The 25,000-nt window shown below is 48.7% G+C and overlaps 1 protein-coding gene across 1 annotated transcript in view; it reads right to left on the bottom strand.

The window, feature by feature from the left end:
- Nucleotides 1-846: 846 nt before the first annotated feature.
- The window catches only part of LOC149427324 (nuclear exosome regulator NRDE2-like), a gene marked incomplete at its 3' end in the record, with an annotated part of 46,149 nt that continues 21,995 nt past the window's right edge, over nucleotides 847-25,000 (bottom strand). Inside the window, exons 5-8 of the mRNA XM_089668125.1 lie at nucleotides 13,028-13,475; nucleotides 10,198-10,603; nucleotides 3,820-3,953; nucleotides 847-906 (exon numbers count right to left, since the gene is read on the bottom strand). Coding sequence (XP_089524251.1) covers nucleotides 847-906; nucleotides 3,820-3,953; nucleotides 10,198-10,603; nucleotides 13,028-13,475 — 1,048 coding nt within the window. The remainder of the gene's footprint in view (nucleotides 907-3,819; nucleotides 3,954-10,197; nucleotides 10,604-13,027; nucleotides 13,476-25,000) is intronic.

Genomic DNA, 25,000 nt, shown 5'->3' on the forward strand with positions numbered 1-25,000 from the left:
CAGGTAGAACTTTCTTTTAGGGGTATTTAATCACTACTGTTTTGTTTTTTTTTTTGCTAAACAAACAAAAAAAGACCGAAAATGTTGAAGAAAAAAAAAAAAAAATGTTATAATAATTAGAAATTTTGAAAATAAGTAATTTTTCTGCTTCAACGATAAGGCTGCACTGATGGGCACTGGGGAGGCCGCACTCATGGGCACTGGGGAAGGCCGCACTCATGGGCACTGGGGGAGGCCGCACTCATGGGCACTGGGGGAGGCCGCACTCATGGGCACTGGGGGAGGCCGCACTCATGGGCACTGGGGAGGCCGCACTCATGGGCACAGGGGAGGCTTCACTCATGGGCACTGGGGGAGGCCACACTCATGGGCACTGAGGGAGGCCGCACTCATGGGCACTGGGGAGGCCGCACTCATGGGCACTGGGGAGGCCGCACTCATGGGCACTGGGGAGGCCGCACTCATGGGCACTGGGGAGGCCGCACTCATGGGCACGGGGGAGGCCGCACTCATGGGCACGGGGGAGGCCGCACTCATGGGCACGGGGGAGGCCGCACTCATGGGCACGGGGGAGGCTGCACTCATGGGCACTGATTGACACTGTTGGGGTTGCACTAATAATCAGCTTACTGATTATGAGTAAATGTGCCTTGTCAGAATTGCAGGCTGGACACAGCTGATCACATGGTAAAGGGCCGCTGTAATTGGCCCTTTACCTCGATCTGTGATCAGCTGTATCCAAAAGGACACAGCGGTCACAGAGCACACCCGATGCAAGAGAGCGGAGCTGTAGCCGTCCTTCGGCTATGGCGCGATACTGAAGTGGTCAATATGGACATGACCCACCTCTGTGGCTAGAACATCCTTCGCTTTTCCGGGAAGACTTTCCACAAGGTTCTGGAGTATCTGTGGGAATTTGTACCCATTTGTGAGGTCAGATACTGATGTTGTATGGGAAGACCTGGCTCACGTCGCATTTCAATCCATCTCCATGGTGTTCAGTAGGGTTGAGATCAGAGCTCTGTGTAGGGCACTTGAGTTCCTACTCACCAAACTGACCACCCCATGTCTTTATAGAGCTGGCTTTGTACACAGGGGCCCAGTCACAGGTCTTCACCAAACTGTTACCACATGGATGGAAGAGTACAATTGTCTACAATGTCTTTGTATGATGGAGTATTAACAGGACCTGTACTGGAGACATCTGAACACCATCATTTGGAGGGGGGGGGGGGGGTACACATACTTCTGGCCAAATAGTTTATGTGAATCCCAGATCTTTTGGCAGGTAAAACATCTCCTGTGTGCTTCATCTCCATCTCTTTGCTGCTCTTCTGGATTAATAAAGACCAAACCGGACCCTCCAGGGTCATACTGGCACTGCAGTTCCTTAATCACCAATTAAATGGTTTGAAACATTTGCTCGCTGCTCGGCCCCGGCACAAAATTGCCTCATTTCAAGCTGTCGCTAAATTCATCCGAGTTTACTTTTAATTTAAGTAATACGAATACTTGTGTATAAGAGGAGAGTGAAGCCCGTCCACAGCTTTGCAATCATCTCCGAAATGTCCGAGACGTTCATTATATCAGCCCACGTCAACAGAATAGAGCCTTTTATCAGTGAGGTGCAGGACGAGTTAACCCTTTGCTGGATGTACAAGAAGCAGAGTTTACTATGGAGAGCACAGCTAAGAAGCCAACCCTCTCTATTGTAGGGTCTTCTGTTCTGAAGCTGCTAGCAATCGCTGTGTTTGACAGTAAGGTATCATCAAGGGGCGGACTGACAACTCATGGGGCCCCCGGGCAATAGGGGATCATGGGGCCCCTGTGTCCTTGCCCAAACTCAAAAAAGCCTATGAAAAAAGGTACAAGGGGCATTTCATGGGGCCCCCTAATGACCCCGGGCCCTCGGGCAGGGCCCGAGTTTCCAAATGGTCAGTCCGCCCCTGGGTATCATTTAAATGGGCGTACTACAGCGGTCACCCGTGCAATGGCCTTGTTTACCCACATGGGGGTGCACAGGTGTTCCGTGCTTCCGCCCGAAGGAAGTCCCATGGTGACACTATACTGTTAGGGTAACTGTATGTTAAAAAAAAAAATATATAAAAAAATAAAATAAAAAAGTAAAAAAAAAAAAAAAAAAAGTTAAAAAATTATAATTTTTGGTTATAAACGAATTTGGGTTATTTTTTTGTTTACTAAAAAGATAAACTAAATAAATTTTGACCAAGATTTATGATGAATTATTTATTCGCAAAATTTTATAAGAAAAACACTTTTTTTTCAAACTGTTTGGACTTTTTGGACTTTTTTCATTTACATAGCAAAAAAAATAAAAATCCCAGTGGTGAATAAATACCACCAAAATAAAGTTTTATCTGTCTCAAAAAAATTCATATGGGTACAGTGCAATTGTCATTCAAAGTGTGATAGCGCTGAAAGCTAAAAATTGGCCTGGAATGGAAGGGGGTGAAAGTGTCCGGACTGGAAGGGGGGGAGGGGGGAAAGTGTCCGGACTGGAAGGGGGGAGGGGGGAAAGTGTCCGGACTGGAAGGGGGGGAGGGGGGAAAGTGTCCGGACTGCAAGGGGGGAGGGGGGAAAGTGTCCGGACTGCAAGGGGGGGAGGGGGGAAAGTGTCCGGACTGCAAGGGGGGGAGGGGGGGAAAGTGTCCGGACTGCAAGGGGGGGAGGGGGGAAAGTGTCCGGACTGCAAGGGGGGGAGGGGGGAAAGTGTCCGGACTGCAAGGGGGGGAGGGGGGAAAGTGTCCGGACTGCAAGGGGGGGAGGGGGGAAAGTGTCCGGACTGCAAGGGGGGGAGGGGGGAAAGTGTCCGGACTGCAAGGGGGGGAGGGGGGAAAGTGTCCGGACTGCAAGGGGGGGAAAGTGTCCGGACTGCAAGGGGGGGAAAGTGTCCGGACTGCAAGGGGGGGAAAGTGTCCGGACTGCAAGGGGGGGAAAGTGTCCGGACTGCAAGGGGGGGAAAGTGTCCGGACTGCAAGGGGGGGAAAGGGTCCGGACTGCAAGGGGGGGAAAGGGTCCGGACTGCAAGGGGGGGAAAGGGTCCGGACTGCAAGGGGGGGAAAGGGTCCGGACTGCAAGGGGGGGGAAAGGGTCCGGACTGCAAGGGGGGGGAAAGGGTCCGGACTGCAAGGGGGGGAAAGGGTCCGGACTGCAAGGGGGGGAAAGGGTCCGGACTGCAAGGGGGGGGAAAGGGTCCGGACTGCAAGGGGGGGAAAGGGTCCGGACTGCAAGGGGGGGAAAGGGTCCGGACTGCAAGGGGGGGAAAGGGTCCGGACTGCAAGGGGGGGAAAGGGTCCGGACTGCAAGGGGGGGGAAAGGGTCCGGACTGGAAGGGGGGGAAAGTGTCCGGACTGGAAGGGGGGGAAAGTGTCCGGACTGGAAGGGGGGGAAAGTGTCCGGACTGGAAGGGGGGGAAAGTGTCCGGACTGGAAGGGGGGGAAAGTGTCCGGACTGGAAGGGGGGGGAAAGTGTCCGGACTGGAAGGGGGGGAAAGTGTCCGGACTGGAAGGGGGGGAAAGTGTCCGGACTGGAAGGGGGGGAAAGTGTCCGGACTGGAAGGGGGGAAAGTGTCCAGACTGGAAGGGGGGGAAAGTGTCCAGACTGGAAGGGGGGGAAAGTGTCCGGACTGGAAGGGGGGGAAAGTGTCCGGACTGGAAGGGGGGGAAAGTGTCCGGACTGGAAGGGAGGGAAAGTGTCCGGACTGGAAGGGGGGGAAAGTGTCCGGACTGGAAATGGTTAAAGGGTTACGTCCAAGACATGATAAATCTAACAATGCACACCGGTACAGCGGGCACCTACCTGCGCCTTGGTGGTCATGTCCTTCACACTGTCCGGCTGATAGAAGGTGAAGTCGATGAGCGCCTGGAACAAGGACACCGCCTTCTCACAGTGGCCAGCCTGCCGCAGGAAGTGACATTGCTGGAGGAAGATCTCTGTCCATCAGAGAAAGAAGAAGGATGTTTAACAACACAGATGTTAGCAGCAGATGTAAGACAAGATTTCATGAGGCATGGAGGAAACACCGCAAATACACGGCGGATTTATTAAATCTGACCTCCAGTCTTGCACAGTTGTACTGGCATGTCCTTAGTCAGCACATGTGATTGGCTACTGGTGCTGCCCCGCCCTCTCCTAGTTTGAGTTCAGTTAGGCCAGGGGTAGGCAACCTGAGAGCCGCAGGACTACAAGTTCCATCATGCCTCTGCAAGTCATAGCTGTAACTGTCAGTTTTGTAATCTTTGCAATGCCTCCTGGGAAATGTAGTTCCACAACAGCTAGAGAGCCGCAGGTTGCCTACCCCTGAGTTAGGGGAAGCCTCCCCTTCAGTCTTGCACAGTTGTAGCGGCTCCTCTCCTGGACTGAAATGAATTCCTCTGATGTCACTGCATACTGTGAGCTTCTCACAATGTGCATTAGAAGCTGCAGCAAGTCAGATAGAGCTCCGCCTCATTTCCTGGCTGGAGGACATCCTGCATCATCTAGCCCTGTCCTCCCCAAGCCTGACTGTCCCTAGCCTGCCCCTTCTGTCAGTGGAGGCTCAGCATCACAAATGGGTGTTACCTATGTAAATACAACCTGCCTAGGAACACCCACTGCCTCAGACTGACATCCACTCATCAGAGCATTTTGCATAACTCCTCCCACTTCCTGCATCAGGACTGTAGGCTCCACCTCATTTCCTGGTTGGAGGACGCCCAGTGGTCTCCAAACCGTGGCCCTTTGCTTGCCTTTATCCGGCCCTTGTGGCCTTATTTCTGCCACTGACACAAACAATCGGGCACTATTCCTCCCACTGACACCAATGATGGGACACTATTCCTCCCACTGACACCAATGATGGGGCACTATTCCTCCTACTGACACCAATGATGGGGCACTATTCCTCCCACTGACACCAATGATGGGGCACTATTCCTCCCACTGACACCAATGATGGAGCACTATTCCTCCCACTGACACCAATGATGGGGCACTATTCCTCCCACTGACACCAATGATGGGGCACTATTCCTCCCACTGATACCAATGATGGGGCACTATTCCTCCCACTGATACCAATGATGGGGCACTATTCCTCCCACTGACACCAATGATGGGGCACTATTCCTCCCACTGACACCAATGATGGGGCACTATTCCTCCCACTGACACCAATGATGGGGCACTATTCCTCCCACTGACACCAATGATGGGGCACTATTCCTCCCACTGACACCAATGATGGGGCACTATTCCTCCCACTGACACCAATGATGGGGCACTATTCCTCCCACTGACACCAACGATGGGGCACTATTCCTCGCACTGACACCAACAATCGGGCACTATTCCTCGCACTGACACCAACAATCGGGCACTATTCCGCTCACTGACACCAACAATCAGGCACTATTCCGCTCACTGACACCAACAATCGGGCACTATTCCTCCCACTGACACCAATGATGGGGCACTATTCCTCCCACTGACACCAATGATGGGACACTATTCCTCCCACTGACACCAACAATCGGCACTATTCCTCCCACCGACACCAACAATCGGCACTATTCCTCCCACTGACACCAACAATCGGCACTATTCCTCCCACTGATACCAATGATGGGGCACTATTCCTCCCACTGATACCAATGATGGGGCACTATTCCTCCCACTGACACCAACAATCGGCACTATTCCTTGTTTTTTTATTGTAGGCCTGTAATTCTTAGGAATAACTCACTGAAATCTGGTATTCACACCCACGCGATCCGATTCTGCACATTGCACCCCGTTTTGTGGACCGATGGCGGGGTGTTGTTAACGTAAGATACACCCACATCGGTTCGGGGTGCTATTCTGATGCGGTGAGGAATTCACACAGAAAACGCTGGGAATTGTGCACCGCATAAGTGTGAACCATCGGTAAAGGAAGTTGGAAAACAGGACTTTCTGACCAGATCACCAGGGAGAAAAAAAAAAAGTTTAAAAAATAAGAAAACTAATGCAGCCACCGCATCTAGGAATAAGTAGGGATTATACTAGACTTCTGTTCTGGGGATTAATTCTGCTTCACTCTTTGTGTGTAAGAACTCCGGATTAGTAACCCAAAAAAACACTGAAGACTGAAAAGGTCATCCAAGTAGTGAGCGTTGTTTGTAAGGAGAGGTCAGAAATCACAGCATCCATGTCCTCCGGCTTTGCTGAAAATGGGATGTATTTCTTATATTCATACTCTAGATGGCAGTGTGAGTCCACTGAGGGAGCACAGAGGCCGAGCTCACACCAGTGCGCTGCAGTTTGTATGTGCGTTTTAGGGCCCCATGTACACTGCAACTGACAAACTGACATCCAGGAGCTGTTCAGCGTTTTTTCAGCAGCCCCTGAACTCCCCCCTAATGTTTCCCTATGTGTCCGTGTACACATCTTCATTTACGGGCAGTCGAGTTTACAGTCGTTTTTTTGACCGCAGAAAACTTGCGTTCAGAAGTAGATTTTATTGGCGTTTCAAACACCAAACGCTTTTAAATGCGGTTAACTGCGTTTAGAAGCGTTTTTTAACTGTTCCATGTCCAGATGCCGTCCGGAGCCTTTTTTCATCATCAGAAATGCATGCAAAGCGTTTCCCATGTATTCATATGGACCCGGCACACCAGCGCAGTCAGTTCCAGGTTTTGCATGAAGGAAACAATGGAAGAACGCGCCGCATTATGATGGCATCCATAGTGACTGCAACCAGAAAAGACCGGGAGTCTCATCACATACTGCTATCTCTGCTTCTGCTCTCTCTATTCCTCTCAAAATGTCTGAAATAGTTAATTTTTTTACAATTTTTCAGCTTGTTCAATTAACCACTTCCAGTCCGGACGCTTCCCCCCCCCCCTTCCAGTCCGGACGCTCCCCCCCCCTTCCAGTCCGGACGCTTCCCCCCCCCCCTTCCAGTCCGGACGCTCCCCCCCCCCTTCCAGTCCGGACGCTTCCCCCCCCCCCTTCCAGTCCGGACGCTTCCCCCCCCCCCCTTCCAGTCCGGACGCTTCCCCCCCCCCCCTTCCAGTCCGGACGCTTCCCCCCCCCCCTTCCAGTCCAGACGCTTCCCCCCCCCCCCTTCCAGTCCGGACGCTTCCCCCCCCCCTTCCAGTCCGGACGCTTCCCCCCCCCCCTTCCAGTCCGGACGCTTCCCCCCCCCCTTCCAGTCCGGACGCTCCCCCCCCCCCCTTCCAGTCCGAACGCTCCCCCCCCCTTCCAGTCCGGACACTTTCCCCCCCTTCCAGTCCGGACACTTTCCCCCTCCCTTCCAGTCCGGACACTTTCCCCCCCCCTTCCAGTCCGGACACTTTCCCCCCCCCCCTTCCAGTCCGGACACTTTCCCCCCCCCCCTTCCAGTCCGGACACTTTCCCCCCCCCCCTTCCAGTCCGGACACTTTCCCCCCCCCCCTTCCAGTCCGGACACTTTCCCCCCCCCCCCCCTTCCAGTCCGGACACTTTCCCCCCCCCCCCTTCCAGTCCGGACACTTTCCCCCCCCCCCCTTCCAGTCCGGACACTTTCCCCCCCCCCCCTTCCAGTCCGGACACTTTCCCCCCCCCCCTTCCAGTCCGGACACTTCCCCCCCCCCCCCCCTTCCAGTCCGGACACTTCCCCCCCCCCCCTTCCAGTCCGGACACTTCCCCCCCCCCCCTTCCAGTCCGGACACTTCCCCCCCCCCCTTCCACTCCGGACACTTCCCCCCCCCCCCCCTTCCAGTCCAGACGCTTCCCCCCCCCCCCCTTCCAGTCCGGACGCTTCCCCCCCCCCCCTTCCAGTCCGGACGCTTCCCCCCCCCCTTCCAGTCCGGACGCTCCCCCCCCCCCCCTTCCAGTCCGAACACTCCCCCCACTTCCAGTCCGGACACTTTCCCCCTCCCTTCCAGTCCGGACACTTTCCCCCCCCTTCCAGTCCGGACACTTTCCCCCCCCTTCCAGTCCGGACACTTTCCCCCCCCTTCCAGTCCGGACACTTTCCCCCCCCCCCCTTCCAGTCCGGACACTTTCCCCCCCCCCCCTTCCAGTCCGGACACTTTCCCCCCCCCCCCTTCCAGTCCGGACACTTTCCCCCCCCCCCCCTTCCAGTCCGGACACTTTCCCCCCCCCCCCCTTCCAGTCCGGACACTTTCCCCCCCCCCCTTCCAGTCCGGACACTTTCCCCCCCCCCCTTCCAGTCCGGACACTTTCCCCCCCCCCCTTCCAGTCCGGACACTTCCCCCCCCCCCCTTCCAGTCCGGACACTTCCCCCCCCCCCCTTCCAGTCCGGACACTTCCCCCCCCCCCCCCCTTCCAGTCCGGACACTTCCCCCCCCCCCCTTCCAGTCCGGACACTTCCCCCCCCCCCCTTCCAGTCCGGACACTTCCCCCCCCCCCCTTCCACTCCGGACACTTCCCCCCCCCCCCCCTTCCAGTCCAGACGCTTCCCCCCCCCCCCCTTCCAGTCCGGACGCTTCCCCCCCCCCCCCTTCCAGTCCGGACGCTTCCCCCCCCCCTTCCAGTCCGGACGCTCCCCCCCCCCCCCTTCCAGTCCGAACACTCCCCCCACTTCCAGTCCGGACACTTTCCCCCTCCCTTCCAGTCCGGACACTTTCCCCCCCCTTCCAGTCCGGACACTTTCCCCCCCCTTCCAGTCCGGACACTTTCCCCCCCCTTCCAGTCCGGACACTTTCCCCCCCCCCCCTTCCAGTCCGGACACTTTCCCCCCCCCCCCTTCCAGTCCGGACACTTTCCCCCCCCCCCCTTCCAGTCCGGACACTTTCCCCCCCCCCCCTTCCAGTCCGGACACTTTCCCCCCCCCCCCCTTCCAGTCCGGACACTTTCCCCCCCCCCCTTCCAGTCCGGACACTTTCCCCCCCCCCTTCCAGTCCGGACACTTCCCCCCCCCCCCCCCTTCCAGTCCGGACACTTCCCCCCCCCCCCCTTCCACTCCGGACACTTCCCCCCCCCCCCCTTCCAGTCCGGACACTTTCCCCCCCCCTTCCAGTCCGGACACTTTCCCCCCCCCCCTTCCAGTCCGGACACTTCCCCCCCCCCCTTCCAGTCCGGACACTTCCCCCCCCCCCTTCCAGGCCGGACACTTTCACCCCCTTCCAGTCCAGGCCAATTTTCACCTTTCAGCGCTATCACAATTTGAATGACAATTGCGCGGTCATGCAACACTGTACCCATATGAATTTTTTAGCATTTTTATGAGACAGATAAAGCTTTATTTTGGTGGTATTTATTAACAACTGGGATTTTTATTTTTTTTGCTATGTAAATGAAAATGTCCAAAAATTTTGAAAAAAAATGTTTTTCTTATAAAATTTTGCAAATAAATAATATTTCATCATAAAATTATTCAGTTATCTTTTTAGTAAAAAAAAAAATAACCCAAATTAGTTTATAACCAAAAATTATAATTTTTAAACATTTTTTTTACATTTATTTTATATTATTATGGGTTTTTTTTTAACATACTTACCCTAGCAGTACAGTGTCACCATGGTGACACTGTACTACTTGTGGGGGATGATCTTTTTTTTTTTTTACACCCATAAAGGCTGTAAAAGCAATCATTTCTCCTTCTCTCTGGCTGCATTGTTGCAGCCATTGAGAACTACTGTGTGAGTTGTGATTGGTCACAGCTTGTCACATGGTACAAGGCTGTTGTGAATAGCCCTGTACCATGTGATATCTGTGATCATTCACAGATTTCACACGTAGTAAGCAATGATGTCAGAAGTGACATCTCGCTTACTACTCCGCATGTGATCGCTGATTGGCCAATCAGCGATCACATGATCGGGACACAGGGGGCATCAGACATCCGGAGGACACAGCGGGCACCAGATCGCGGTGCTGCGCGCTCCCAGGGAACGCGCACAAGCAGGGTGCGGGGAGGCTGTTTATAAACGGCCACCCGACCCTGCACTGCCACCGTCCATACACTGGCTGGACGGGAAGTGGTTAAGCTTTGACAATAAAACCTTGCAGCTGATTGGTTACTATGCAGAGCTGCACCAGATTTTGCACTCTCCGGTTTTAGTAAATAACCCCCAGTGCATTGACTTAACATTGACACCCGTTTCAGATGGCAAATGCAGAGCGTTTTGAATGCTTTGAAGGAAACACGCACAGAACACGGGTTTTCCACATGTCCTGTAGGATGCCCGCTGTGAAAAAAAGTGTACTCACCACACATGGAGTGCTCGGTGCCCGGCACAGCCAGGTGGGACAGCATGCTGCCATCTTGTACTGCGGCGAGAGTGGTGAGGCATTTTCCGTAGATGGAGATCACTTTGGAGATGGAGAAGGTGCTGAAATGACTCTGAGAGAAGAGCAGATATTTCTGCCACAGCTGCGGGTCATTGGGGTGTAGAAAGACCAGCTTCTGCCACTCCTTCAGCAGTGCGGGGGCCTCCCAGAACTCTGCGCACAGACCCAACCGCGCCAGCTTCAGCTCCGTACTGCCAGGATTGCTCTCAATGGCTCTGTCCAGGATAGACAGCTTCTTCTCCAGGACCACCTTCAGAGACGTACGATAACTGTCCACCTCTCCCTCACAGGTGGAATACATGCTGGGCTGTGCCAACAACTCATCCTTTAGAGAGTAAAGAAAGAAAATCCCAGCTACACATATACAGTTGTGTTCAAAATACTAGCCGTCAGACATCACTAACCGGATCAATCACTGTTTTTGGTGGAAATGATATTCCTACATGGCAGATAATTTCCTAGCCGGTGTAGTAGAGTCATAGAAATCCAACAGACCCAACAGTCATGACATTCATGCTGCTGATTCTGTGTCATTGAATCACTCATTGAAAGGGGCGTGTTCAAAATAATAGCAGTGTGGAGTTCTATTAGTGAGGTCATTCATTCTTTGATAAACAGGTGGCAATTATTGCCCTTATTTAAGGAAGAAAGGCAGCAAATGTTGGACATGCTGGTTACAGTGCATTTCTCTCTGAAATTCTGAGGAAAATGGGTCGTTCCAGACATTGTTCAGAAGAACAGCGTACCTTGATTAAAAAGTTGATTGGAGAGGAAAACATATAAAGAAGTGCAGAAAATGATCGGCTGCTCAGCTAAAATGATGGCAAATGCTTTAAAATGGCAACCAAAACCTGAAAGACGTGGAAGAAAGCGAAAAACTATCATTGGAATGGATAGAAGAATAGCCAAAATGGGGCGGACTCAGCCAACAATCAGCTCCAGGAAGATGAAAGAAGGTGTGACGTTCCCTGTGAGGACTCAGCCAACAATCAGCTCCAGGAAGATGAAAGAAGGTGTGACGTTCCCTGTGAGGACTGTTACAATTAGAAGACGCCGATGTGAAGCCAAGCTATCTGCAAGAAGTCCCCGCAAAGTCCCACTGTTGGGAAAAAGACGTGTGCTGAAGAGGTTACAATCTGCCAAAGAGCACATTGACTGGCCTAAAGAGAAATGGCGCAACATTTTGTGGACTGATGAAAGTAAGATTGTTCTTTTTGGGTCTAGTGGGCGGAGACAGTTTGTCAGACGACCCCCAAACACTGAATTCAAGCCACAGTACACTGTGAAGACTGTGAAGCATGGTGGTGCAAGCATCATGATATGGGGATGTTTCTCATACTACGGTGTTGGGCCTATTTATCGTATACCAGGGATCATGGATCAGGTTGAATCCATCAGAATACTTGAAGAGGTCATGCTGCCTTATGCTGAAGAGGAAATGCCCTTGAAATGGGTGTTCCAACAAGACAACGACCCCAAACACACCAGTAAACGTGCAACATCTTGGTTCCAGACCAACAAGATGGACGTTATGGAGTGGCCAGCCCAATCCCCGGATCTTCATCCAATAGAAAACTTGTGGGGTGACATCAAAAATGCCGTTTCTGAGGCCAAACCAAGAAATAGAGAAGAACTGTGAAATGTGGTCCAATCATCCTGGGCTGGAATACCTGATCACAGGGGCCAGAAGTTGGGGGACTCCATGCAACACAGATGTACAGCAGTTCTCAGAAACAGTGCGACTACAACCAAATATTCATGAAGTCATTCAAAGGAAAGCAAAATCTTCAAACATTTCTCAGTTTATATAGTGAATGTTGGAGTTTGTAAAGAAGAATACAAACACGGCCATTTTTTTGAACCGTCTAATATTCACTTTTCTTCAATTGTTTTAGAGGAACAACACAAATTTGATGTATTTTTCTTCATGTTGTGATTTGGAATAGAATGTGTCGTGTTCCCAATGCATTTGTGTGGATGGAAAGAAAAGCTATTAGAAGGATTTTCAGCTTTAGTCACTTTTTTCAACACACTGCTATTATTTTGAACACAACTGTAAAACAGCATTATGATGTATATGCAAAACGCACGATCGTGCAATTCCTCTATGTTTTATTGAGCTTCCTTAGGTTATTGTATGTATATGTATGCTGACATCTAGTGACAGTTTTGGGTCACTACAACATGTTAACTGATTTTGGTATTTTCCTCTCCCCCTTGTTTAGTGCTAGTTAGTTTAGTCCTAGGCAGTGGTGGATTTCATTTTTGTGCTGCCCTAGGCAAACACAAAAATCAGAAGCCTACCTCTGGACAATCAGACACCCTCCAGTAGGGCAATCAGACAACCTCCAGCAGCCCCCAACCTGTCACGTCTTCCTTCATTCCAGCACTCACTGGCAGAGCTTGCAGAATTACATCGCCAGGCCGCCTCTCGTGGATCGCTGTTCCTCTGCTTCCACTGCTCCTTAGTCTCTCCCCTCCCAGTCCCTCACCCCCCAGTCCCTCCCCCCCCAGTCTCTCACCCCCCCCCAGTCTCTCACCCCCCCCCCCAGTCTCTCACCCCCCCAGTCTCTCACCCCCCCAGTCTCTCACCCCCCCCCAGACTCTCACCCCCCCCAGACTCTCACCTCCCAGACTCTCACCTCCCAGACTCTCACCCCCCAGACTCTCACCCCCCAGACTCTCACCCCCCAGACTCTCCCTCAGTCTATTTGCAGCTCACAAGGCAGTATATAGTTGTTGTAAATACCTGAAATGAGACGAACTCCATCCATGTCTGGACATCTCTGGGGTTTTCGCGAATCCTCCGATTATAATCCTCCACCTTCCCCAGCAGTTCGGTGTCTCTAGGAGCAGCTGGTGGAGTCCTGTCCTCTGGACCTCCTTTGCCTTGTAGCCACATTGAGGTGGAATCGTCATAGACGCCCAGCGGATTCACCCAGCTGGTGCGGGCGGCAGAGGCCGAGGAGGTATCTGGGTCATAGTTCGTCACCAGAATGAAGCCGGAAGATGCCGCGTCTGTGGTCTCCTTACTACAGGCCACGTGCTCTGCCCGGATCCGGAACATCTGTACTGCGCTCCTGCTGTAATATCGCTCTGGTTTCTTGTGGGATGGCTTCTTCTCAGGGGCATTCTCCCATACAATATGCTGTCTTTTAGGGTCAATCCCCAAGCAGGAATGACCTTTCCTCTTGTATCTGGGAGGAGCAAGCATTAATAGAGGTTAAAGTTGAATCGCCAGCCTTCCCTTCAGTCTTGCACAGTTGTAGCGGCTCCTCTCCTGGAAAGAACCTACTATGATTTCACAGCATACTGTGAGCCTCTCACAATATGCATCAGAAGCTGCAGAAAGTCAGATAGCTCCACCTTATTTCCTGGCTGGAGGACATCCAGCATCATCTAGCCCTGTCCTCCCCAAGCCTGATTGTCCCTAGCCTGCCCCTTCTGTCAGTGGAGGCTCAGCATCACATGTGGGTGTTACCTATGTAAATACAACCTGCCTAGGAACACCCACTGCCTCAGACTGACAACCACTCATCAGAGCATTTTTATATTTGCATAACTCCTCCCACTTCCTACATCAGGATTGTAGGCTCCTGAGGCAGGGTTCTGTGATGTTTTCAGGAAGCTATATACAGTCAGGTCCATAAATATTGGGACATCGACACCATTCTAACATTTTTGGCTCTATACACCACCACAATGGATTTGAAATGAAACAAACAAGATGAGCTTTAACTGCAGACTGTCAGCTTTAATTTGATGGTATTTACATCCAAATCAGGTGAACGGTATAGGAATTACAACAGTTTGCATATGTGCCTCCCACTTGTTAAGGGACCAAAAGTAATGGGACAGAATAATAATCCTAAATCAAACTTTCACTTTTTAATACTTGGTTGCAAATCCTTTGCAGTCAATTGCAGCCTGAAGTCTGGAACACATAGACATCACCAGACGTTGGGTTTCATCCCTGGTGATGCTCTGCCAGGCCTCTACTGCAACTGTCTTCAGTTCCTGCTTGTTCTTGGGGCATTTTCCCTTCAGTTTTGTCTTCAGCAAGTGAAATGCTCAATCGGATTCAGGTCAGGTGATGGACTTGGCCATTGCAGAACATTCCACTTCTTTGGTTGCTTTTGCAGTCTGCTTTGGGTCATTGTCCATCTGCACTGTGAAGCGTCCAATGAGTTGTGAAGCATTTGGCTGAATATGAGCCAATAATATTCCCGAAACACTTCACAATTCATCCGGCTGCTTCTGTCAGCAGTCACATCATCAATAAATACAAGAGAAGCAGTTCCATTGGCAGCCATACATGCCCACGCCATGACACTACCACCACCATGATCACTGATGAGGTGGTATGCGATGGACCATGAGCAGTTCCTTCTCCATACTCTTCTCTTCCCATCACTCTGGTACAAGTTGATGTCGGTCTCATCTGTCCATAGGATATATTAAATAGTGAAGCGCTCCCAAACTACCTAAGAAAAATCCCTCTATACATACCATAAATACCAACTGAACTTAAAAGTAATCGATACCATAAGGTGATGAAAAACATAAAAACTAAATCTATTAGTGAAAATACATAAACACCTCTCTTAATATCAATTAATAATGCCTCATAATTAATCTGTGATGGAAAATAACAAATATGAAATTCATGAAAAATACTCAAATATTAGTGAAAATAATAATACTAATTCATGTGACAAATCGTGATAAATTGTGACAAACCTATAAATCAAATAAATAGTGATTCTTCAAAAAATAAATAGATAAATAAATAAATATGCAATACATATATCCTGTGATAAAACCCTATAACAAATTAAATTAAATAGATAACTACTTAATTCTGTGAAAAAATAAATAAACTCAGTGTCCAAAATATACTCAAAAAGTCCATGCAAATTGTGAAAACACCCTGATGAAGTCACGACGCACGTGACGCAACGCGTCGGAACGCCATTCCCAGTTCAAGATTACGTCACTTCCGGTCACGTGAGCTGGGAATGGCGTTCCGACGCGTTGCGTCACGTGCGTCGTGACTTCATCAGGGTCCCTGATGAAGTCACGACGCACGTGACGCAACGCGTCGGAACGCCATTCCCAGTTCGAGATTACGTCACTTCCGGTCACGTGGGGACGTTTGTCCGGACGCAGCGGCCATATTTGTTTCCCTCCCTGTATGTGAATACACCCATGATGTGAGGTGGAAAGCGCTGTTTACAAGGATTACATGTGAGTGGGAAAAATATGTTATGCCAAATTACTCCTATTAAACGGTATTACACTATGGGAAGCTTTTGTTTGTGTCCTATATGACGTTTGAGAGGAGGTGGAGTGGAAGTCCTGAGGTCCCTTGTTGAGCTGCCTGGAATAAAGGATTGCCTTTGAGGGGAGTTTTTTTGCCTTGTGGCCCTGTGTGGGTCGAGGAGGGGAGGTGAGCAGGCATTGCTGCCATTGGAGGATTCCTTTTTGAGCACTAGAAGTGAAGATCACAGAGTGTTTTCACAATTTGCATGGACTTTTTGAGTATATTTTGGACACTGAGTTTATTTATTTTTTCACAGAATTAAGTAGTTATCTATTTAATTTAATTTGTTATAGGGTTTTATCACAGGATATATGTATTGCATATTTATTTATTTATTTATTTTTTGAAGAATCACTATTTATTTGATTTATAGGTTTGTCACAATTTATCACGATTTGTCACATGAATTAGTATTATTATTTTCACTAATATTTGAGTATTTTTCATGAATTTCATATTTGTTATTTTCCATCACAGATTAATTATGAGGCATTATTAATTGATATTAAGAGAGGTGTTTATGTATTTTCACTAATAGATTTAGTTTTTATGTTTTTCATCACCTTATGGTATCGATTACTTTTAAGTTCAGTTGGTATTTATGGTATGTATAGAGGGATTTTTCTTAGGTAGTTTGGGAGCGCTTCACTATTTAATATATGGTATTTACGACTTATTGGTTGAGGTTGAGTGATTGCAGCTGGTAGATAGGGACGTACCCATATCAAGCGCAGGAGGATATCCCCCCCTTGTTTACTGATATATTGTCCATAGGATGTTGTTCCAGAACTGTGAAGGCTTTTTTACATGTCGTTTGGCAAACTCTAATCTGGCCTTCCTGTTTTTGAGGCTCACCAATGGTTTCCATCTTGTGGTGAACCCTCTGTATTCACTCTGGTGAAGTCTTCTCTTGATTGGTGACTTTGACACACATACACCTACCTCCTGGAGAGTGTTCTTGATCTGGCCAACTGTTGTGAAGGGTGTTTTCTTCACCAGGGAAAGAATTCTTCTGTCATCCACCACAGTTGTTTTCCGTGGTCTTCCGGGTCTTTTGGTGTTGCTGAGCTCACCGGTGCGTTCCTTCTTTTTAAGAATGTTCCAAACAGTTGTTTTGGCCACGCCTAATGTTTTTGCTATCTCTCTGATGGGTTTGTTTTGTTTTTTCAGCCTAATGATGGCTTCGCTGATAGTGACAGCTCTTTGGATCTCATCTTGAGAGTTGACAGCAACAGATTCCAAATGCAAATAGCACACTTGAAATGAACTCTGGACCTTTTATCTGCTCATTGTAATTGGGATAATGAGGGAATAACACACACCTGGCCATGGAACAGCTGAGAAGCCAATTGTCCCATTACTTTTGGTCCCTTAACAAGTGGGAGGCACATATGCAAACTGTTGTAATTCCTACACCGTTCACCTGATTTGGATGTAAATACCCTCAAATTAAAGCTGACAGTCTGCAGTTAAAGAACATCTTGTTCATTTCATTTCAAATCCATTGTGGTGGTGTATAGAGCCAAAAATGTTAGAATTGTCTCCATGTCCCAATATTTATGGACCTGACTGTAAAAGCACCTTGCCAGCCCCTCCCACCAACAATGATCTGCCTGCACTGCAGAGAGAAGCACAGAGAACCAGCAAGTAGATCACAGAGTTTTAAAGAAGGTATGAAAAAGTAAAAAGTTTCCAGTTAACCACTTCCAGTCCGGATGCTTTTCACCCCCCTTCCAGTCCGGACGCTTTCACCCCCCTTCCAGTCCGGACGCTTTCACCCCCCTTCCAGTCCGGACGCTTTCACCCCCCTTCCAGTCCGGACGCTTTCCACCCCCTTCCAGAAGGGGGTGGGAAAGCGTCCGGACTGGAGGGGGGTGGAAAGCGTCCGGACTGGAGGGGGGTGGAAAGCGTCCGGACTGGAGGGGGGTGGAAAGCGTCCGGACTGGAGGGGGGTAGAAAGCGTTCGGACTGGAGGGGGGTGGAAAGCGTTCGGACTGGAGGGGGGTGGAAAGCGTTCGGACTGGAGGGGGGTGGAAAGCGTCCGGACTGGAGGGGGGTGGAAAGCGTCCGGACTGGAAGGGGGTGGAAAGCGTCCGGACTGGAAGGGGGTGGAAAGCGTCCGGACTGGAAGGGGGTGGAAAAATTAGGTTATAGGCAAACATTATAATTTTTCAAAACATTTTTTTTACATTTTTATTTTATTTTTTTATATTATTTATGTTTTGGATTTTTTAAACATATTGTCACCCTAGCAGTACAATGTCACCATGGTGACACTGTACTACTTGTGGGGGGTGATGAAGATTTTTTTTTTTTTTTTACATGGATTGCTTTTACACCCATAAAGGCTGTAAAAGCAATCATTTCTCCTTCTCTCTGGCTGCATTCTTGCAGCCATGAGAAATACTGTGAGAGCTGTGATTGGTCACAGCTTGTCACATGGTACAAGGCTGTTGTGAATAGCTCTGTACCATGTGACCTCTGTGATCATTCACAGATTTCACACGTAGTATACAATGATGTCAGGAAGTGACATTTTGTTTACTACTGTTCATGTGATCTCTGATTAGCCAATCAGTGATCACATGATCAGGAACTCACACAGAGGTCCCGTACAGCGATCTCCGGACACAGCGGGCACCGGATCGCAGTAAAGCGTGCTCCCAGGGAGTGTGCACAGGCAGGGAAGCGGAAGGATGTTTATAAATGGCCACCCGGTCCTGCACTGCTCCCATCTGGCCGTTTATGAACATGGGCCAGACAGGAAGTGGTTAAAATGTTCACTAGCATGTTTAAAAGAAGAGAGGGATGTGCAAAAAAAAAAAAAAAGGCTGCCATAAAGGCACTTCCTGTTATGAGGTGACAACGCCCTGTTCCTGTCTTCCAGCTGTGCTCCTGCATTGTCACTCTATCACATGGGTCCCTGGCTGAGACTACAAATGGGCATGCCAGCACACATTTACAGCCTGCTGTTGTCAATGTCAGGAGGCCGGTCCAGAACAACGATGTCCTGCCAACGGTGGAGGACAGGTAAACTGGAAGCAGCTGAAAGACAATGGAGGAAATCAGCAGCACTGAGACGTAACAAATCATTAAAAATAAAAGTGAAAAATGTATTTTATGAAAAAAATGGGCAATTATTTATGGACACACAGTGAATTAACAAAGTAAACATCAAGTTAGGGATTAGATCGACTCCAATGCTCAGCATTTTAAATCAAATTAATTAGCATATAGTGAAAATAAAGGGTCTATTTTTAAAGTTGAAGTTTAATCTGCTTATGTTTTGCTTTCCTTGGTTCTTTCATCCCTCCCCCCCCCCCCCCAATCAACATGCTAATCACATCTTTAAATGAAATCTTTCCATTTCAATACATGCCTTCATTTAAACCCGGCGAGGTCATCAGTGGGTCTCTGTGTTCTCTATGCAATGGAAAGGATTGGTTACCCAACAGATCATATTCGCTGCACTTTAACCCTTTCGCTGCCAACTCAGTTTTTGCAAACGTTTTTAAAAAAAAATCATTTTATGCCTGAAGATTACACAAAACCCCAAAACATTATATATTTTCTGAAAGCAGACACCCTAGAGCACAGGTGTCAAACACAATGCCTGTGGGCCAGATCAGGCCCTCCAGGCCATTTCATGTGGCCCTTGCACCTCTCCTACAGGTACCCCCTTGTCTCCACCCCCATCTTTTCTCAGCAGTTAGCAGAAGACAGGAGAAGAGAACACCTCTGCCGAATCCTGCAGCTCTCAGTGCAGCTGCAGCACCCCCTCATCTCTGCCTCCCCTTGTCTCAGCATTCAGCAGACACTGGTAACTGACTCCACTCCTCCTCTGGTACTCCTCCAGACCCTGCACGCTCTGCTTTCCAGCTCTGCCCCAAAGGGGGTGCAAGGTGGTGTTAGGGAGGGTGTGGGATTCTTGACATCTGATGTATTGGGGGTGGGATGCTCTGGACATCTAGTCTTACAGATGCAACCGGCCCTTTGAGGGCCCATAATGCTGATACGGCCCACGATGAAATGGAGCTTGACACCCCTGCCCTAGAGAATAAAAGATTGGTAGTTCCAATTTTTTATGTGGCACAATATTACCGCAAATTCCAATAAAAAAAAACACTAAAGTGGATTTTAGGGAAAACTGGGTAAAATAGAAAATATGAGGTTGTGCTGAGTAAATAGATACCAAACATGTCAAACCTTAAATTTGTGTGCGCCTGTGAAATGGCGACAAACTTCAGTACCCGATATTTTCTATAGGTGACGCTTCAAAGGCCCCTACAGGTCATCAGTTTAGTGTTATGAAGGAGGTCTGGTGCTGGAATTACTGCTCTCACTCTGGCGTGCGTGGCGATAGGTAACGTGTCGGAATCAACATTTTTCATGCGCAGGCGCCCGATGCTTGTCTTTAAGTACGTGCATGCATACAGTGTCTTGAAAAAGTATTCATACCCCTTGAAATTTTCCACATGTTGTCGTGTTACAACCAAAAACGTCAATGTATTTTATTGGGATTTTATGTGATAGACCAACACAAAGTGGCACATAATTGTGAAGTGGAAGGAAAATGATAAATGGTTTTACAAATAAATATCTGAAAACTGTGGCAGCATTTGTATTCAGCCCTTTACTCTGATATTCTTAACTAAAATCTAGTGGAAACAATTGCCTTCAGAAGTCACCTAATTAGTAAATAGAGTCCCCCTGTGTGTCATGTGATCTCAGTATAAATCCAGCTGTTCTGTGAAGCCCTCAGAGGTTTGTTAGAGAACATTAGTGAACAAACAGAAGAATGAGGGCCAAGGAACACACCAGACAGGTCAGGGATAAAGTTGTGGAGAAGTTTAAAGCAGAGTTAGGTTATAAAATAAATCTCCCAAGCTTTGAACATCTCACGGAGCACTCTTCAATCCATCATCCATAAATGGGAAGAGTACGGCACAACTGCACACCTACCAAGACATGGCCGTCCACCTAACCTGACCGGCCGGGCAAGGAGAGCATTTATCAGAGAAGCAGCCAAGAGGCCCATGGGAACTCTGGAGGAGCTGCAGAGATCCACAGCTCAGGTGGGAGAATCTGTCCTCAGGACAACTATTAGTCATGCACTCCACAAATCTGGCCTTTATGGAAGAGTGGCAAGAAGAAAGCCATTGTTGGAGGAAAGCCATAATAAGTCCCGTTTGCAGTTTGTGAGAAGCCATGTGAGAGACACAGCAAACATGTGGAAGAAGGGCCTCTGGTCAGGAGACCAAAATTGATCTCTTTGGCCTAAAAGCAAAACGCTATGTGTGGGGGAAAACTAACACTGCACATCACCCTGAACACACCATCCCCACCGTGAAACATGGTGGTGGCAGCATGATGCTGTGGGGATGCATTTCTTCAGCAGAGACAAGGAAACTGGTCAGAGTTGATGGAAAGATGGATGGAGCCAAATACAGGGCAATCTTAGAAGAAAACCTGTTAGTCTGCAGAAGACCTGAGACCGGGGCGGAGGTTCCCCTTCCAGCAGGACAACGACCCGAAACATCCAGCCAGACCTACAATGGAATGGTTCCGATCAAAGCATCTTCATGTGTTAGAATGGCCCAATCACAGTCAAGACCCAAATCCAATGGAGAATCTGTGGCCAGACCTGAAAATTGCTGTTCCCAGAAGCTCTCCATCCAATCTGACAGAGCTTGAGGGATTCTGCAAAGAAGAACGGGCAGAAATGTCCCTCTCTAGATGTGCAAAGAGACATCCCCAAAAAGACTTGCAGATGGAATTGAAGCGAAAGGGGGTCCTACAAAGTATTGACTCCGGGGGGCCGAATACAAATGCCGCCACACTTCTCACAGATTTATTTGTAAAAAAAATGTTGAAAACCATTTCTCATTTTCCTTCCACTTCACAATTATGTGCCACTTTGTGTCGGTCCATCACATCCAATCCCAATAAAATACATTGACAGTTTTGGTTGTAACATGACAGAATGTGGGAAATTACAAGGGGGAGGAATACTTTTTGAAGGCACTGTATCAGGGGCGGACTGACAACTCATGGGGCCCCGGGCAATAGGGGATCATGGGGCCCCTGTGTCCTTGCCCAAACTCAAAAAAGCCTATGAAAAAGGTACCAGGGGCATCTCATGGGGCCCCTACTGACCCCAGGCCCTCAGGAGTTTCCAAATGGTCAGTCTGCCCCTGCACTGTATGCACGCACGTACATAAAACGTAAGCATGGGGGGGGGATGTTATGTACTTGGGTGTCAGTTTATTTTTTCAAATAAAATGTTTTTGGTATTTTTTTCTTCATCACATAGGGGCCAATAAGTCCCCTATGTGAGGATTTTTAGGTGACAGGTTCTCTTTAATGAGACTTGCAGAGTCTAAGACCCTGCATGTCTCCTCTGGGCTCCACTGGATGTATTACAATGCAGATCACATTTACTTTGGGCAATGTTCTGCTGGGAAACCTTGGCTCCTGCCATTCAAGTGGATGTTACTTGACACGTACCACCTACCTAAAACATTGCTGGTGACCAAGTACACTCCTTCATGGAAACGGTTTTCTCTGATGGCAGTGGCCTCTTTCAGCAGGATAAAGCTCCCTGCCAGCACAAACAATGGTTTGGAGAACACAAAGGATTTGAGGTGTTGACTTGGCCTCCAAATTCTCTAGATCTCAATCCAATCAAGCATCTGTGGCATGTGCTCAAAAAACAAGTTCGATCCATGGAGGCCCAACCTAACAACTTACAGGACTTAAAGGATCTGCTATGGATGGCTTGATGCCAGATCCCACAGCGTACCTCCAGGGGTCTGGTGGAGTCCACGCCTCGACGGGTCAGGGCTGTTTTGGCAGCAAAGGGGGACCTCCTCAATATTAGGTGGGTGGTCATAATGTTCTGGCTGATCGGTGTATATCAGCTCCGGGTATTTCTAATGGTGATCTAAGACTACTTGTACCGCTGTCTTGGTGCCTTTCAATGATTGGCAATCTACCAAGTAGAAGAACTGGGAGAGGAAGCAGGACAGCGATAATGAAACCTCTCATCCGAGGAGGTCTGTGTGTTCATTAGAGGCTGCGATGATTAAAAGCCCGGCTGCGATGATTAAAAGCCCGGCTGCTGGCATCCACACACCTTATTAAATGAAAAGTTCATCACTTCAAGCGGCGATACGGAGAGGAGGAGATCACGCAATTAAAGAGCAGACTGATCGCTGTCTGCGGAGGGGATTAGCCAAAAGTTCACTTCCATTCCCAGCTGATCTGAACAAACTTTAAAAGAAACCAGAGAAAGGATATAAAATGGACCTCTGTCATAGTGACCCCCCCCCAAAGGTTGACACTTACTGCAAATAGCATAGGGCCCCTTCACATGCATGCATTAAATACGACCTTCGGCCTTCCCTTCAATCTTGCACAGTTGTACTGGCTCCTCTCCTGGACTTAAATGGCTTTTTCTTTTTTTTTTTACTCATTCTATTCAGATTTTTTTAGTCATTCTATTCATTTTTACTCTCTATTCATTTTTATCAGTTTACCCTTTCCATTAACCACTTCCCGTCCGACTGTTGTATATAAACGGCCGGACGGTGGCAGTGCAGGGGCGGGTGGCCGTTTCTAGAAAATGACAGAAGACTTGTTCTTATGTACCTTTGTTATACTTCTGTACGATTTCAATAAATGCAAAAAAAAAAAATTACAGAAGACAGTCTTTGACAAGTCCTTTATTAACCACTTCCGGTCCAGCCGTTGTATATAAACGGCCGGACGGGGGCAGTGCAGGGTCAGGTGGCCGTTTATAAACGGACTCCCCACACCCTACTTGTGTGCGCGATCAGGTGCCCACCGTGTTCTCCGGACACAGTGGAACACCGATCGTCGGACGGGACCTCTGTGCGAGGTCCCGATCATGTGATCACTGATTGGCCAATCAGTGATCACATGCAGAGTAGTAAGCAAGATGTAGTAAGCAATGATGTCACAAGTGACATCTTGCTTACTACTCTGCATGTGATCACTGATTGGCCAATCAGTGATCACATGCAGAGTAGTAAGCAAGATGTCACTTGTGACATCATTGCTTACTACGTGTGAAATCTGTGAATGGTCACAGAGATCACATGGTACAGGGTCATTCATGACAGCCTTGTACCATGTGACAAACTGTGACCAATCACAGCTCACACAGTATTTCTCATGGCTGCAAGAATGCAGACAGAGAGAAGGAGAAATGATTGCTTTTACAGCCTTTATGGGTGTAAAAGCAATCAGTGTAAAAAAAATAAATAAAATAAATCTTCATCACCCCCCACAAGTAGTACTGCTAGAATGACAGTATGTAAAAAAAACAAAAAAACAAAACAAAAAACAAATAATAATATAAAAAAAATTTTAAAAAAATGTTTAAAAATTATAATTTTTGGTTATAAACTAATTTGGGTTATTTTTTTTTTTACTAAAAAGATAACGGAATACATTTCATGGCTCCTACTATTCTGTGAGCATTTCCTGACTTCAACAAAATGTCACGAGCAATTTACATGGCGCCCTGCAGGCTATTTAAACGGAGTCTATCCATGATGTTCGCTAATAGGCGTGCCCCTGAGGACGTGCGTGCGCATGAAACGTGTTGGGTGGAGCTTTACATGCTGACGTCACGCCGCCGCAGACCGGAGCGGCGGCCATTTTGGTATGCTTTCATGCATTTAACTCTTTGCTGTATCCATGTGGATTACTTTTAACCATTTACAAATAAATACCGCACTATATTGGCATACCTTTGGCTCCTGTGGTGAGCTTTTCCCCCTAGGACAGGGGTAGGCAACCTGAGAGCCGCAGGACTACAAGTTCCATCACGCCTCTGCAAGTCATAACTGTAACTGTCAGTTTTGTAATCTTTGCATTGCCTCATGGGAAATGTAGTTCCACAACAGCTAGAGAGCCGCAGGTTGCCTACCCCTGACCTAGGAGGATCCTTTGCTGGTTTTGCATAGCCCTGACCCTGGAGAAGTCCAGTCTCTATTTATGGCTTCATGAGACCCCCCCCCCCCCCATAAGGATCAGCATTAACGCCATTATACAAGTAATATAAGGTGGTGGATTCCCATTGGATCATGGGCACTCTCAAGCATTCCAGCTGCTATTGCTGCACTTTGTAGTTCCACGATCACCGGGCGTTGCTGTGACCTGTAGTGCCACGGACTATTTATTATCACTATTATTGCTGATAAGCACACACGTACCATGTGGCACTTCTGTGACCTGTAGTGCCACGGACTATTTATATTCACTATCTATGTCCAGATTTTTCGAGTTTTTATGATTTTATATGATCTGAGATGTTCTATTACATTTACATCACCTGAATATTGTATGACCGCTCTTCTTCACATTCACACG

The sequence above is a fragment of the Staurois parvus genome, unplaced genomic scaffold (assembly GCF_062004578.1).
Source record: "Staurois parvus isolate SC_StPar_1 unplaced genomic scaffold, SC_StPar_1.0 ptg003872l, whole genome shotgun sequence".
NCBI classification, from domain to species: Eukaryota; Metazoa; Chordata; class Amphibia; order Anura; family Ranidae; genus Staurois; species Staurois parvus.